Source organism: Haliotis rufescens, unplaced genomic scaffold (assembly GCF_023055435.1).
Source record: "Haliotis rufescens isolate VD_foot unplaced genomic scaffold, xgHalRufe1.0.p SCAF_9, whole genome shotgun sequence".
Taxonomy (NCBI): domain Eukaryota; kingdom Metazoa; phylum Mollusca; class Gastropoda; order Lepetellida; family Haliotidae; genus Haliotis; species Haliotis rufescens.
In genome coordinates, this window is record NW_025964383.1 from 44,986,158 (window position 1) to 45,003,112 (window position 16,955).

The 16,955-nt window shown below is 40.1% G+C and overlaps 1 protein-coding gene across 1 annotated transcript; it reads right to left on the minus strand.

Annotated features, from left to right (window-relative positions):
• Positions 1-3,462: 3,462 nt before the first annotated feature.
• Positions 3,463-7,163, minus strand: LOC124149926. Its single transcript, XM_048390436.1, has 4 exons — positions 7,077-7,163; positions 5,804-5,926; positions 5,142-5,339; positions 3,463-3,537 (listed from the first exon to the last, which is right to left on the minus strand). Exons 1-4 carry the CDS (start codon positions 7,161-7,163, stop codon positions 3,463-3,465), a joined length of 483 nt encoding a protein of 160 aa, XP_048246393.1.
• Between the last annotated feature and the right edge of the window lie 9,792 nt (positions 7,164-16,955).

Here is a 16,955-nt window from a genome sequence, read left to right on the forward strand (position 1 = left end):
GCTTCCAAAATGCAACCAAAAATATTGATAACACCATCAGGCTTCACTACATGCTAAAACTCGTATCAATATATGATACAAAATGAACCATTTATGTCGTAAAGGGAGTCACAGGTCTCCGACACGTGCCTTCCTGAATGTATGTGAATAATAAAATGTTTATATACAGTAATTGTATACTCTTGTTGTCCTTGTCTTTTAGATTGTATTTCATCAACCAATCACTCCACAGTACGATGACAACAGTTTCTATACATGATAGCATCCTAAGATTCTATATCTATAGAATATAATACCATGGACTGTCCGCTGTCGAAATATAGATTGTGTTGAATGACATCTAGTTATGACATGGCCGAAAAGGGATGTTACGATAAGTAATCATTCTGATAACATAAACAAATGTTATATGTGCACCTGATGATGAATTTGCTTTGGGATGTAGAGTGAAAATGGTACAAAGATGACGAGTAGACACATCTGTTCACATTATGTCTTCTGCGCGGTTTAGATGGACTAATGTGCTTATATGTAAGACTCGTGTTTACTTTCTTCTCAAGAGGCATGTGAAGCTGAATGCATTCAAATCAATGCCGGTACCTTTTGCTTTTTCAGCAGCGTATGAGTGATATATTTACCAAAGTAACAGTTACTCACTTTTCCAAACGCCTCTGTTGAAGAGAGAGGAAAGGTACCTTGATCACAAGGTTACACAATAATCAGGAAAAGGGTTTCGAACATAATTCTTTTGCAAAACGTACATATTGTTTTCAGCTGTCATTATATCAAATTGTAGTTAGCTTATACAGATAATGGTACATTGCGTATCACACTGTGACGCTAAGTTTTGAGAATGTTGATTAGCATGCTAAGTGGTATACTAGGTTAGCATGGCCCTAGTACAGAGTTCTGTCCCTTAGCTACCAGGATCAGATGATGGTCTGTAGGAATCCCTAGATTCCCACGATAATGCTTTGATGTAAGAACCGTTCCTGCTCTTGTGTCACAGTATGGGTTCCCTCTCATGTCAACATCTCGTAGTGATATAACAACGTTTCAAGACCAACATTCATTAACAGACCTAAAGTAATGAAAATATCTGAAGGATGAATCACTCAATTTATATCGGTGGGAAAAGCAACTGAGTTTTCAGAAAGGTGTTGATATTACGGTCTCGGTAGGAGATAACAAGTTATTGGCCATAAAAAAGTTGTTGTTACAATGTTACACGAACAGATAGTGACATAGACTGACTTGCTATAATCAGTATGATAGTGTGGCTCACTAGTCGTGGTACTGATAATTTAAGATAATGAAGACCTTGTACGTCTAAAGCATATGCGATACGTGCAGTCCTTCATGTAGGATTTCGCTTTTCCCTTTTCATGTTTAAAGCAGCAATATTCTTTTTGGAGGTGGCCTCTAAATAATAAAGTGATTGATATTGTGATATTTCTTCTGTCTACGATCACACCCTTTCAACCAAGTAACTGAGCCTGATCACAAATTTTAAAAAATCGATTTTCATGACATGTATAGGTTGCTGGCGACATACTCTAACACCGATTTCCCTCGAGATGTGCAATGCATGTTCAGAAAAAGTGAAAGGGCACATTCACTGATTTAATCAAAGTGTTACTCATCTATCTGACTATGGATACTAGTGCCACAGCCCTGTCGTTAACCTGATACAAGTATATGTTGATTGAAGTGGGTGACCCAGTCGTCTAAGGAGCCGCGATTCGCTGTGCAGAGTAGCGTCCCTTGGGCACGCCAGAAACCTATGATTGTGGGTTCGAATCCCGGTCCGCCCCGATTATGTTTCTAGGTTTGTCAGCACCATACCCGTGCTCGCGGGTTTCACCGAAGTGGTAAACGTCTAAGACCTGCATCACTTCGGGCTACCCTCCCACAATAAGCTGACAAGCCGCGATATAACTGTAATACTGTTAAAGCGGCGTTAAACCCAACTCACTCACTCACTCACTCACTCACTCTCAGTGATCGATTCATATAATCTTCATTGCTATTTTGTCTTTGGCGTATTTTGATTTGACGTATAGTAGACATTGGTTATTCTCTGGAGGTGATGTTTTATAATATAAATTAGGATGACTGAACGAATTAAGAGAATTGTCGACGACGGCTTCCTGAATTGGCGACTGTAATCAGTATTTAAACTGACTAAACTCCGACCAGCAAGGAAAATCTTGAAAACACAATGTTTTTATGGATTCACCACACGCCAAATGACCAATACAGTCGCTGATAGCATTCTGGGTAATGAAGTGGGTATGACCAAAGTTTCAGCAAGCTAGTCTCCAAGGCTTCTGACTTTTGATAAAATAACATTCATCATCTCTCGTTGGAATTAACGTCGTTTTTAAGCAAACCCAGCTTATTTTGTTGAAAGATGCATAACCATTGATGATTCTTGGACAGCAGTCAAAGCAGTGACCGATTCTGTAAGGAAAGACTCCTTTTTAGAAAAACGTCCTAATATTGTTGCACATGGTGAAATAGGCAGGGATTGCCAGAATATAGTTGTATATTGGAATTGGTTTAATGTATACATTTTCTTTCACAATACAGTAACGATAAGACAGTGCACTCTCCAAATCAGTTTACATTCAATGTTTATGTGCCTCATCATACATAATGAATGATGGGCTTTAGATGTTAAAAGTCTACCATTGAGCGCGAAATATAGTTTGGATTAAGGTGGAAGGTACACACACAAGGAAACTGATACCTTTTTTATGGTCCAATAAGTCATTTCACCACCAGTTGACATAGACCTGTGATTTTATATTACACGTCTTTTCCATTCGGAATCTTCTTGTTGAAGAAAAACATTAATACGAAACCTACAAAAAAGAAATTAAAGGTAAGCATTAAATTCTGTATCACAATGAAACGTATTTTCATGGAATCATTGACGAATATGTTGTACTTAACAAAATCTTATCTTATCTTAGGCTACAGTATATAAGGTATACATGTCTTTCACATTATTACTGACCCGTGAAGATCCGGGGTAGAATAGGTCATCAGTAACACATGCTTGCGTAAGAGGTGACTGTGCTTGTCGTAAGAGGCGACAAACGGGTTTGGGTGTCAAGCTCGCTGACTTGGTTGATGCATGTCATAGTATCCCAATTACGTGGATTGATGCTCGGGTGTCACTCACTGGATTGTCTGGTCCAGACTCGATCTATTTACAGACCGCCGTCATATAGCTGGAACGTTGCTGAGTGCGGCGTGAAACATCAACACAACCACATTATATTATTACTACAAACTAAACATAAATATAACAACATAGGAAACAGGATACACCCCACTGACAACATTACATTGTGCCATCCATTTGATAATGACAGTCATCTGCTGGTGAACTATAATTTTCAGTGTCAAAATAAATTAGCAAGCAAATTAGAATGATCTACAAACTTACTGCAGTCAGAAGAGCCCATACCAACCAATCAAGTCGGCAAGATTAGACGTCAGCAGCGCTCTGACAGGAGCAATGTCAATCTGTCAAAAGCAACATGTGTAAGCCTGTGTGATTGATATGATGCTGTATGCTGCTATACATTTAACAGTCACTCTGCAAACGTGCATACGGTATAGCATCAACATTTCACTGAAACGAAAAACTATTACATTCAAATGTGTACCTTATACAGACAATAAGGTGCACTTATGAATATAGAGCCTACACGTACATCGCGTTATTGATGTTGTTATCCGTTGCCTGTACGTAAATACTTTGAGACGGGGCAGTAACCATTCATTCTAAACATTGATATTTGACAAATTGTCAGGAATGGGAAATTCCCCACGGGCCTTGCAGTCATATACATAGTGCGAGGAAGTTGTTGTGTTTCAGCCAGCAATATGTATTAAGACAGCCAGTAAATAATCAGAATAATGGGAATAATCCCATTCTGTGCCGGCCAGCTGCCATGGTGCCCTTGGATACACCTATCTACCGTCAGAGGTTCAGGACAATTGTCCCAAATTAAAGCAGTTGTCATCTAAAGTTTACTGAGAACTGTTGTGAAATGCTGGTGTTGATAACATGGATAACATCCATCGAAATCTATCGGGGTTACACATTTGAGCAAGACGTAGGCATCTCCGTGGGCACCAACTGTGCTCGCTTTTTTGCTGATCTGCTTTTATCCGGGGTAGAATAGGTCTTCAGCAACCCATGCTTGCCGTAAAAGGTGACTATGCTTGTCGTAAAAGGCGACTAACGGGATCGGGTGGTCAGGCTCACTGACTTGGTTGATGCATGTCATCGATCCCAATTGCGTGGATCGATGCTCATGATATTAATCATTGGATTGTCTGGTCCAGACTCGATTACTTCCAGACCGCTGCTGGAATATTTGTGAGTGCGGCGTTAAACAACAAACCAACCAACCAACTGATCTCCTTTTATATACCCTCGGTAAGCAAATTTGGGTATAGTAATCAGCTTGTCTCTTAATCGTTTTGTTTTTCTGGATCCCATCTTCAAACCAAATAACTATTCGTTCATGAAACTGATCGGGTTATCAAATGTTTTTTAGATGATTTACTATTTTCTTGTGATTGTCTGGATATCTGGTTAGCAGTGAAGGCAGGTATCAGGAAGGAAATGCAATATGAAAGATGTCATAAGTTTAAAGTGACAGGTGAGCTTCAGTAACTAAAGATAACCGATTGCAGCATAAGCCAAATACCAATTTTGTACCATCCACTAAATCTTATCTTTTAAAAAACAACTTAACATACTAGTTCCGAATCCCAGTTTCATGGAATTGTTTTGATAGCTCAAAAACAGGGAGATTTGTCATCTTCTGAAGACTCTAGTTATGCATATGAATCTGCATTTCTGCTCAAACTGGCAAAATCAAATTATGGTAATTTGACCAAGACGTTTAACTTATGCTTTGGGATAAACAGATGATTCGATAACTTGATATGATGTCGTCCGAATCGTAACGTTTCTCAGACATATCTTTTTAAGATAACTGAAATGTTTTTTTCACTTTTTGTTCTGGACGTTGCAGATTATTCATCAAAAGTTTCCTAAGGTGTGTGAATATATTTCTTATATTTAGGGCCTCATTATATGCCTGGCAACTGACCTGTGACGAAAACAACATCTCATACTCCTGTCCAAAGGTCCTGGCGGTTGCAGTTGGGATGAGGGAGTAGTTGCCGGAGAAGGTGCCGAATGTGAGGCAGACGTAAATGAAGAAAAGAGCCTTCCCGTCGGCAAGTTTTGTCAGGTTGAAGATGGACATGAGCACTGTGAAAAGCGCACAGATACACACCATGGATGTCTGGAGGAACATAGCAGCAGAACACTGCAGCACAGAAATATGAGCGAGTGAGTGAGTGAGTTGGGTTTAACGCCGCTTTTAACAGTATTCCAGTTATATCACGGCGTGTCAGCTTAATATGGGAGGAAAGCCCGAAGTGATGCAGGTCTCAGACGTTTACCACTTCGGTGACACTCACGAGCACGGGTATGGTGCTGACAAACCTAGAAACATAATTGGGGAGAACCGGGATTCGAACCAACAATCATAGGTTTCTGGCGTGCCCAAGGGACGCAACTCTGCACAGCGAATCGCGGCGCCTTAGACGACTGGGCCACCCGTGCCCCCCACAGAAATATGAACGTATATAAAAAAAAAAGTATTGCCAGCTGAAAAGGGACACCATTGGCTCGCAATGATAGTGTACATGTGATATGTATTGTATTATTGATTTGAACCTATTATTCTTAAATTGATCATCCTACCTTGAAGGACACCTTATCGCCAAAGTATCCCCATGACCCACGACCTGCTGCATTGAAGATAGAACCAAAACTTCCAACGAGTGAGGGGAATTTGTCACCTTCAATGAATGTTTGTCCGCATGTCTGAAATTATAGGCACACATGTTCATAATTACATCACTTGAAAATGATGAAGGTGTCTCATTGTCAGAGCATAAGAAATCGTGCTCATGCAAGTCATCGACTGACATTCAATATTTGACAAATTAAACTTAGCTTCATAATGTAATTAGTTGTTTGTGTTGATGGTCGGAAGTTAGAACAACAAAACGGGGGCATATTTCCAAGGTTAGAGAATACGATATACGGTACAGTTATTTTGTCTTTTTGTTACATTAAGCTCACACAGTCAGTAACTTGACCCGTGAAAATTCAAACCCATGCTTGCCGTAAAACGCGACTATGCTTGTCGTAAAAGGCGACTAACGGGATCAGGTGGTCAGGCTCGCTGACTTGGTTGATGCATGTCATCGATCCCACATTGCGAGGATCGATGCTCATGATATCAATGAGTGGATTGTCTGGTCGAGACTCAATTATTTACAGACCGCCGTCATATAGCTGGAATATTGCTGAGTGCGGCGTTAAACAACCAACCAACAAACCAGTCAGTAACTTTGGTAGGAAGTTAGTGATACTTAATTACATGTACACATAAATATGGTAAGAACTGGAATGAAATCCTTCGTCAGACAATCCTCTTGTGATATGTTCACCTTCCAAATGTCCCCCTAAGAGGGTATGTAAGTCACAAATCATTCGAAGTATTTTTATGCATACCAGACTTTTAAAACGTAGCATTTTTGTTATTTTAAAACTTAGGCTTAACTGGTAAACTATCGCCAGTGACTGAAGGGATGATATAAATCCTGCCGGGGTCCATGCAGGAAGCAAAGGCACTGTAAGTCCCCAAAGTCTCTAGAATGGTGATCTCCCTTTAGTTACTGACGATCTCTAGCCCATTTTTATGTTGTGTTGTTCACTGATATTTATGGCTTTTATATATTCTCAACTAGTTTTAAATCGAATCTGTGATATCCTAGTTATTCTACTGTCCTTCGTTGACAGCTTTTTTATTTAGTCTAAATCTATGTATTATTAATGTACTTCTCGTCAGGATATGGCTGAAATACTGCCGATGTGACGTTAAATCTTAACTCACTCACTCACTCACTCACTCACTCACTCACTCACTCACTCACTCAACCACTCACTCAACCACTCACTCACTCACCATCCAGACAGTTGAGAAGACGATTAATCCGTGGCAGTTGAAGAGCAATATGAACCCAAAATCCAGAATTCCTTTTGCCTCCAGCATTTTCTCCAGTGTACAGATTGTGGTTCCTCTGTCTGGAACACATTTGCTATACACTACTGAGCGTGTAAAGAAGGTCACCTGGGCTCTTCAGACCACATTTAGAGAGATGGCAGTGATAACCTATACCGTTGTGTAAACCTGTTGTGAGCCAGTTGCTCTCCTTCTTTTGAGGCAGTACATATGGCACGCAAATGTTGACTGAGGCTATTCTCAAATATAGGTACAAAGCTTTGTCATAACGGTTATATGTACCTGTTAGATGATACCGTTCCTCTTCCCTATCATTCCAGCTCCAAGATCGGTTAATTGGGAGTGTTTCCTCTTCCGTTTCATTGTTCTCCATTTCCTCTTTCCTAAATAAAGATATCCAGTTGGGCAGATAACGTCACCATCACCATCACATTTTACGCATGTAATTCGTTACTGACTCATTGATTGCTCAGAGGGCGATTAATATATTCCATTTTGTCGATTGTTTTAATAACACTTTTACTTGCAGACTTATTTCTATGTTATTGATAAAAATAAATTCCAAACAATGTATTGTCTTACAGTAGGTAAGCCTTGATTTACTTAAAACTACGAAACCGATCCCAACCAATCTTGCATAATCGAATGATCCAATCTCAATTGATATGTTATTAAAAATATTTTGGTTCTCATAAAGTCAACGGTGATTATTAAAAAACTAATCCAGAAATGTAAATAACAATGAGAAATGTCTACTTTAGCTATTGATATTGCTGAAGAGAAATGGCGTTTACTTTATTTTGGAAAACTTTGTTTATTTTCAAAATGTCTTTACAAACCAGTCCTGTGAAGATCTGGGTTAGCCGTAAAAGGCGACTATGCTTCTCGTAAGAGGCAACTGACGGGATCGGTTGGTCAGTCTCGGTGACTTGGTTGATGCATGTCATCGTATCCCAATTGCGTAGATAGATGGTCATGATGTCAGTCACTTGATTGTCTGGTCGAGATTCGATTAATAACAGACAGCCGTCACATAGCTGGAATATTGATGAGTTTCGGCGTTAAACAACAAACAAACAAACTTTACAAACTACCCAGGTGGGAGGTGGCTGCCTAAGAAGTATGATTCCCAAGGTTTGTAGAGAAGCATAACATGCGTCAAGGATGAGGAACATGCGCGGAACTCTCCAGCAGCTGAGAAAAGTAACTGAAGAAAATCATGAACAAAAAGAGAGTTATCAGAATGCATGACACATATGAAACATAAACTGATCATTTAAGTTATAATTCTGATTCTGTAGATGTTCATACTTCGCGTATTATAATGCATTCAACAGCTAGTACGCATTTGGGCTATGGCCATATATGTGCCAACAGTGCTTAATTGTACTTACTTTGAAATGTCTACTGTGTAATCTGGTTCAAGGTTGCCAGGGTTGATGTACCAATTCTGGATATAGTTAAAATGAAAGCTCTGCCTCTGAATCCAGCCAGGATCAAGCCGCTGGCGAGTCCCTTCCTGTGGGGGATCCACTGATCCATGAGTTTGAAGACAGTTATTAATACGACAAATGAAGGGGGCTATTCCTGTGCTCCCGGCAATGTATTCATATGAATGGTATCTACTCATAATGAACTTTCACTGAGCCCATAAATTGTGTCAGATGTCTTACAAATTATTATTTTTCTCTCAAGAGATATAACCTGATATATGTTTTGTCACCGCCTGCTTTGGAGACCTTGTGGATCCGGGATGTAAATAAGTGTGTGTTATGTGATTGAACAGCGTTCCATTTGTATCATGGCATGTCATCTCAATGTGTGAGGAAAGCAATACAGCGATGCGATCTCAGACGTTTACCTCTTCAGTGAAACACACACACGACAGCTATGGTACTGACAAACATAGAAATATAATCGAGGCGAACCGGGATTCGAACCCAAATTCATAGGTTTCTGGCGTGGCTTAGGGACGCAACTCTGCACAGCGAATTAGACGATCGGGCTAGCCGTGCCCCCTGTGAATCTGTAAAGTGTCTTTGAGCATAAGTCGTCTTCCATATCCATGTTAAAAAAGTTGTTTTATGAAAACGAATTATACTTTTAAAGGAACAGAGTATTCGAATTCTAGCTTAATACAAAGACAAATATTCATTTCCATGGCATACGAGTACAATAGTGATAACATAGATCAACAACCCCTTACAATATGTGGCACAATCAATGCTTAACAAGTCTCAACAAACACAAACACCGACCATATAAGGAATGGCACTGGCGTCTCCGATGATTCCCTCAATATGACACATTACTATAGTTAAATTGAAACATACAAAACAAAACCTTACCATCATTGCACAATCCATCGGAGCACCGTATGCTGTACCTATGCCAATTCCAAACATCAAGCTGGCGATCTATAGCTCACTTTTATCTTGTATTGTTACGTATGGAGTTATATTTAAATGATTATCTGCTAGTTTTAAAAACAATCTGTGATAAATCTAGTTATTTTACTGTCCTTCGACGACAGGTTTTTATGGTCTCAATGTATGTATTTTGAATATAGAACACAGCACCTTATAGTTTGACTTTTATCCTGCAAATTAAGGTCGAGCGGATTGTAGAACAGAAGAATAACAGGGTACTATCTATCCTGTGCCATATATTCTCTAAACTACATTAGTCATGGGATGATAAAAAAAGTCACTTTTTGTCGTCCAAACGTCTTATTTGTGGCTGAGCTACATGCATGTTATAACTGGTACACTCTCTGAGAAGGATGTGTGAAAGTACACCCCTGGTTGTGGCAATACCTCATTATGAAACTTCCACAACATACTGCAATCTGGGACCAAAGCGAGTTCTAAGAAGTCCTCCAAGGAAAATAGATCCTGCAAGACCAAATGCTGTAGCAGCAACTGAGTGAGTGATTGAGTAAGTTAATATTTAAAGTCACATCGGCATTGTTTCAGCCATATCGTGACTTGAGCAAGTTATGCATTTAAATAATATCTTAAGACCTGTCGTCGAAGGACAGTATAACAACTAGCAAAATATCACAGATTCCAATTTTAAAACTAGTTTCAGAACAATAAAATAATCAGATTATAACAGTCGACACAATATAAAAACTGGCTATAGATCATCAGCAGCTGAAGGCAGACCAGCATACTGCATGGGGACCATGGGGACTTACAGTACCTTTGCTACCTGCATGGACCCCAGCAGGATTCACATCATACCCTCAGCAACTGGCGACTGTATGCAAAGTTAGCAACAAGTAAAAATACAAATATTCTACGTTTAAAACACTAGTATCCAGAAATATTCTTTGAATGACATGGACTTACAATATCCTCTCAGGGGGACAATAATTTTACATTACGTCAACCCCCTTGGAGGATACGGCCAGTAACAAACTCAGATATAATTTCGTTCTACTAATTTTTAAAAGGTCATTCATTTTATACAATATATATATCATCAAAATTTGTTAAACAATTCTATCTCTTTTAAAAACCCAATAACTAAATGAGAATTGATAGTATAAAAAAGATCCTTGAGAGATGATGATTTGAAATATTTATCCCTTGTGATGGCAAAATCAACACAGTCAAGCAAAACATGCTTGACCGTGATTCTCTCATCACAAGGGATACAAAATGGAGGATCTTCACCTTTCAACAAATATTCGTGAGTGTATCTGTAGCAGCAAATATCCACTGACTGTCCGCATACCGGAAATCGGTTGTGTCGTGGGAAGCATTACGGATATAGGACGTGATGTACGGGTTCATATTCCCTGTAAAAACAAAAGATGAAAAGCGCAACAAGAGTCATGTGTCTAAATGTTCTGCAACAGATTAAGTTTGACATTCTCAGTTCTCAGGTGTTATCTAAGCGGGAGGACAAAGGTTTCACATATTTTAAAAAAACAGTAACAGACTAGTCAGTACCAGGAAACGTTCAGACTGATACCCAATGTCACCTCACACTTGATATGTACAAGTAGAAACATGCAACGATTGAACTTGAGACTATCCGTTGACTGCCGAACTGATGCAAAAATCAACCATGTTTCTCTTCATTGTATTCACCCTATAACAATATAAAATAGCCGAGAATCTATTTCAATTGATCAAATGACACGAGATTGTAACGATAACGAGTGAGCGAGAGAGAAGGTTGGGAATGCCAGTATTTCGGTTGTATCACGACGTATCAGCATGTTGTGAAAGTAAGGCAGTATCTGTACAGTCAGACGTTTACTATGTTGTTGAATCCTACAACCAAGGTGTGGTGCTTAAAACCCCAGAAACAAAATCAATGCGAACATTCCTACGCATTAGTCAACCATAGTTCCCGTGTCACTGTAATAAACATAATAAATAGAATGAGTGAGTGAGTTGGGTTTAACGCCGCTTTTAACAGTATTCCAGATATATCAAGGCGTGTCAGCTTAATGTGAAAGGAAAGCCCGAAGTGATGCAGGTCTCAGACGTTTACCATTTCGGTGAAACCCGAGAGCACGGGTATGGTGCTGACAAACCTAGAAACATAATCGGGGCGAAAATAAATAGAACAGACACAAAGAATATACTAAGCGTACCGAAGGTGAAATACGTCCCAAGTGTTAAATGAACACAAACACCACCAACAACGTCTGACCGTGGCCGTGACGTCTCATAGACTAGGGTTAGAGTAGCTTCCCTTTGACAAAGGGCAGGTACTCTAGCGGACAGACCGATGGATTGCCGCGAAAGGCAATTAAAAACAACTGTTGTTTTGCATATATGTTGCTTCGCCACTGTATAAGAAACAGATTTCAGTTGGAACTATATTGGCTACTGTCACTGTCCGACTGAAACATCACTTACCCTGTGACGTAATAAATATTAATGCGCGCATTCCAGAAAAACTCGCAATTTGTCGGTAATGTTTGTGAGAGAGGGAAAGCGATTTTAAAGCACAGAATTAAAGAATGGCATTATATGATAAAGAGGTTATCACGCTTGTGTGTTTAGGGATGGTAAATATCCTGTATTAGGAATAAACACTATGTATTTAGCTCGCCAAGGCTCGCTAAATACAATGTTTATTCATAATGCAGGATATTTACCATCCCCAAACACATTTGCGTGATAACCTCTATATATTTTTTTGTGTGGACATCAAGACAAACCTTTAAACAGTCAACCAATGCAATCGATACATCTTCAAAAATGATCTTCTATCACTGGAATTATTCTGCCCCGAGGTCCGCACACTTCTGACAACAATACTGGAGTGCCTGGATCTCGTTTGCATAACGTGTCCAATCTGGTATGGAGGATGTTCAGTTAGTTCGAAGACGCAGTCCACCGTTGCAACTGAGGCGACAACAGACATGCGCACGGGTGGCTTGCCCTGCCTTTAGGAGCTCGACAAAAAGGAGAACTGTGTGGTAACAGTGTGTGGTAACAGTGTGTGGTCACCTGATGTACCCCGACGGCGTTTCGCTATCATCCTAACATTGTTTTATTAAGACATGCTCGAAAACTCACTGAACGCCCTGCATAACCTGCAGTTAATATGTACAATTACATCAGAGATCTGTCAACCCAGATATTCTGCCAGTCAGCTCGTTGCTTCAAACACCTCATTCTAAGTTACATATCAATTGTACCTTAGACTATGTGGTGTGCATCGCATGTTGTTGGAATGTTGGTAGCGTGTCGGTCTGCACAGATATCTTTGAGTGCAAGTTATCAAGAGTTGTCAGGCAGGAGAACTCGACAAGTACGCATATTGTGACCCTGGACAGATCAAGCTATGTATTAATAGAACCAAGTCATGTACATAGTACAGCAAACAAAGATATAAGGTAGGCTAAACCTAATTACATAATGATATTAATGTACCATTTAGTTGACAATAAATACAAAATAGTGAGTGAGTGAATGAATTTTAACGCCGCTTTTAACAATATTCTAGCTATATCACGGCGTGTCAGCATAATGTGGGAGGAAAGCCCGAAGTGATGCAGGTCTCAGACGTTTACCACATCGGTGAAACCCACGAGCACGGGTATGGTGCTGACAAACCAAGAAACATAATTGGGGCGAACCGGGATTCGAACCCACAATCATAGGTTTCTGGCGTGCCCAAGGGACGCAACTCTGCACAGCGAATCTCGGTGCCTTAGACGACTGGGCCACCCGTGCCCCAAAATACAAAATGGAAAGTACATCACAAACTTATATCTAATCAATTACTCTGATTTGACAGATATGAAATATTATCTTAGTAGCATTTTATTGTCAGGTCAGGACTGAGTTTATGGCCAAGGCATGACATAGCTGGTTTGATGCTGGAGGAATTTGGTAACAATCCAGGCACGATGAGCACGTGCATTATCGTCTTGAAAGATGAAACGTTTTGCCCATGGCACCAAGGACAATTTGTAGCGCCGTTCGGTCAGTGATACAGCCAAATGCCATTATGGCCCCACAACCAAAACAATCGTAATGTACGACTTTAACATCCACACAACACTCCCCAGGAAGTCTTAATATTCGATTACGTCGGTCATGGAAGCCATCCGTGAACCTCGGTACCCCAGGAGACATGACATTAACCCAACGTTGATTATCCCAGTGCTTACATTGCCAATACCACATTGCCCACGCCTCTGATTCAGTGAAGTGTAGTTAAGTGATGGCACGTGGACGTCGTGCACACACATGTCATATGTGCAGATAATTTTGCACCGTTTTGGCATGTTCAACTGCGCCAACTGCCTATGCAACTATACCCTTAACTGAGCGGCGATTTCGAGCCGGATCTTTAATGCCATCGCTCTGACTGATTAGTCCTGGGCTAGGGTTGTTGCCTTTGGGCGTCCAGAGCGGCGTTTATTGCTGATCGTGAAAGATGGAGCATTTCAGCAACACTATTCTGACATGTGCCAACCTGTAAGATGCCTGTGACACATAAAGGTTAAGCACGCTGCCAACGAAGAACGATAAAACATTGTTCTATATTGAATTATTACTGGAGATTCGAATATGCCCTAGCAACTTGATGACGTCATATTTTGGATGACGTTAGTTTTAAGAGGGAAATGTCTGGTAAGTTGTTCCCCAAAAATGTAGGTGGGCTTCGCAGATAAACGCATTGGCAGAAAGATTGCATCCAAAAGTGGGAGAGATATGACAATCGGTATTAGGAGAAAAAGTACAGATAATCGACGTGAGGATAGTGAGAATATGCGGGAAATACCAACTTCCTAGGTCGGATTCTATTTAGGGAGTCATTTTTATGAAAATTTGGGTAAATGGTTTTAAAGCTAGAAGAATCTATCAACACCCTTAAAGAGGCCGTACATGATGTTAATATAACTCATATAAGAAATAATCAACTTGTGGTCGTGGTTTATCTTACAATAAAACACTGCAAGGAGAATGAACAATGAGGAGCGCAGCCCCGATTTGTTTATTCTCACTGCAGTGTTTTATTGTTCGATAAACAACTTCCGCTCACTGTTTATTTCTTAAATACACAAAAACAAGTCAGTAAAATGTACTATTGTGTCACCTGACAGGCCGCCGTTGTATGACAGGACCACAGATGTGCCGCGTCAGGCAATAACTACTTACATTTCCATGGATATTGTGAGAATGGCGGGTGTTACTGGTAGGGCGAGACATACATACCCTTTTCACGAGCATCTTGTGTCACTCAGTTCAGTGGTTTATACATAACAAATCAGGTCAATTGGAGGATGTTCAATAAGTTCAAAGCCAGTCACGCATTGCAGCCATCGCGACCACAGACTTGTGCACAGATGGATTATCCTGGTGGGACTACACACCAGGAGGGATTCTTCCATGACGTTTAGGATTGATATTCTCAGGCAGTTTAGCATAATATTGGCCATTAATGGTTCGACATTTCGGAAGGTGGTCTACCATTTTCCTTTTGAATTTCAAAATATGAAGGCATTACATTACCAGCTTACAGAACTTCGCATTCTTTGTAGGAGATGTTATCAAGACTATGACAATACTTTATTTGCTCCTGAGTGTAGTGATACCAAGACTTGTCCTTGGTTAGAACTGAATCAGCTGGAACCACTTAAAAAGGACGTAATTCTCGCGAGTCATGATGAACCTGCAAGCGTTTATGATCAGTCAGAGTCAGAAGAAGCATTGGAATCAAGCGTGCTGAAAACTTCGTCATCAACCATTTCATTCCTCAGAATGTTCTCTTCTCTCTCATGAGGGATGCCTACGCTACTGGCTATTTGGCGTGTGGTGAGTCGGCGATCATAATAATCATATCATGTATTGTATCTAATTTCCTTAGTGGGGCCAGTCGGAGGTCTTCCTGAGTTACTCTCTTCCCCCCTTGAACTCTGTTGCTCACACCGCAACAGTGGCCACAGAAGGAGCATCATCCCGTGTAGTCCGCAAAGAGGCTGTTGGAGTTCCCTCTTTCAGTTGGAGATTCTTGATGATCTTTCCCGTAGCTAATATTACCCAATACCATCAACAGAAAATACCTGGTCATTTGGTGCTACCTAGTGCTACCTGGTTGTGTAGTTGGTTCCAATGCATTCTGCAAGCATGGGAAGTATTGTACTTAATACATGCAAATTGTAGGCGCAGAGCTTTTACTTGTTTGCGCATCCTTACAATTGGTTAGGGCAACTGTTAAGCAAGTTATGTTAATATGTTAATTAAGAGAGTCCAAAGAGTGGGAGATAACAATTATTGTGTGTCTTCGTATTGTTATCATGACATAATCATGAGCCTTTTGCGAGCTTAAAACATATCGTTTTTCCTTATATATGATATTAACGATATGGACACACATGAGGGTAATGATGTCTTCATGACATAATGTCATGCTCAAAATAACTGACGATTTAGAGAAAATGATATTCACTTTAGTTACTTTTGGAAAATAAAGCCTGTGTTAACAACATTATTTGTAATAAAGTAAGGAATTATTTGCTAGCATATTAATTTAAATAGCACTCATATATCGGTCTAAAATATTCCAGTCCTTCCCGACCCGTGTTCACTCACATTTTCGACTCCATCCAACCCGAATCCTGAAAACATAGTTAAATGTGTTGGGTTTTTTATTCCCTAAACGGAAATGGTGGAGGTTAGCTGGTGTAAACATATTTGACATGAGTTGTCTGATCAGTGTACATTATTACTTGTGACTATTCTGTGCATATATCTGCCCTCGCAACATTTTACACATTTTACATGCCACACAGGACAGACCTGTACTTCACTCAGACGTCAGACACGGGACCTCGGCACACGAGACACAAAGAACAGCAAAACATGTTGAGTGAAATAACCAGTGTAAAAGGAAATTAACCCGGCTATTCGCAATGTGAACTATGATTGGCCATCTTTAAACACGTGATCAGGGTGTGACTTGCAGCACACACCAACGATTTGAGATTACCTGAGTTGCAGCCGGACTGACGTTGATATTGAGGTACGTGGTTATTGTATGTGTCAGAGCGACCTAAAGCTAAATTATCTTTGCCATATGAATGAACCTGTTGTTCTTTGGTTGTACTTTATTAAGAGTCATAAACTACATGCTGGCATACTGATTATATATGTGTTATATAAGATAATGTGCACTGATGTCGGCGCAGTGATACGAAGTGGCTCTTGACAGGCTAAAGTTGTGCACAGATAGGGTTGATCTGCCCGTTCTACTTGTCACCTGTGTATTCATGTATGGCATGTTTGAGAAAAAAAACCTGATCATTCACCGCATAGCCGAATGAATATCAACGTGTTACTG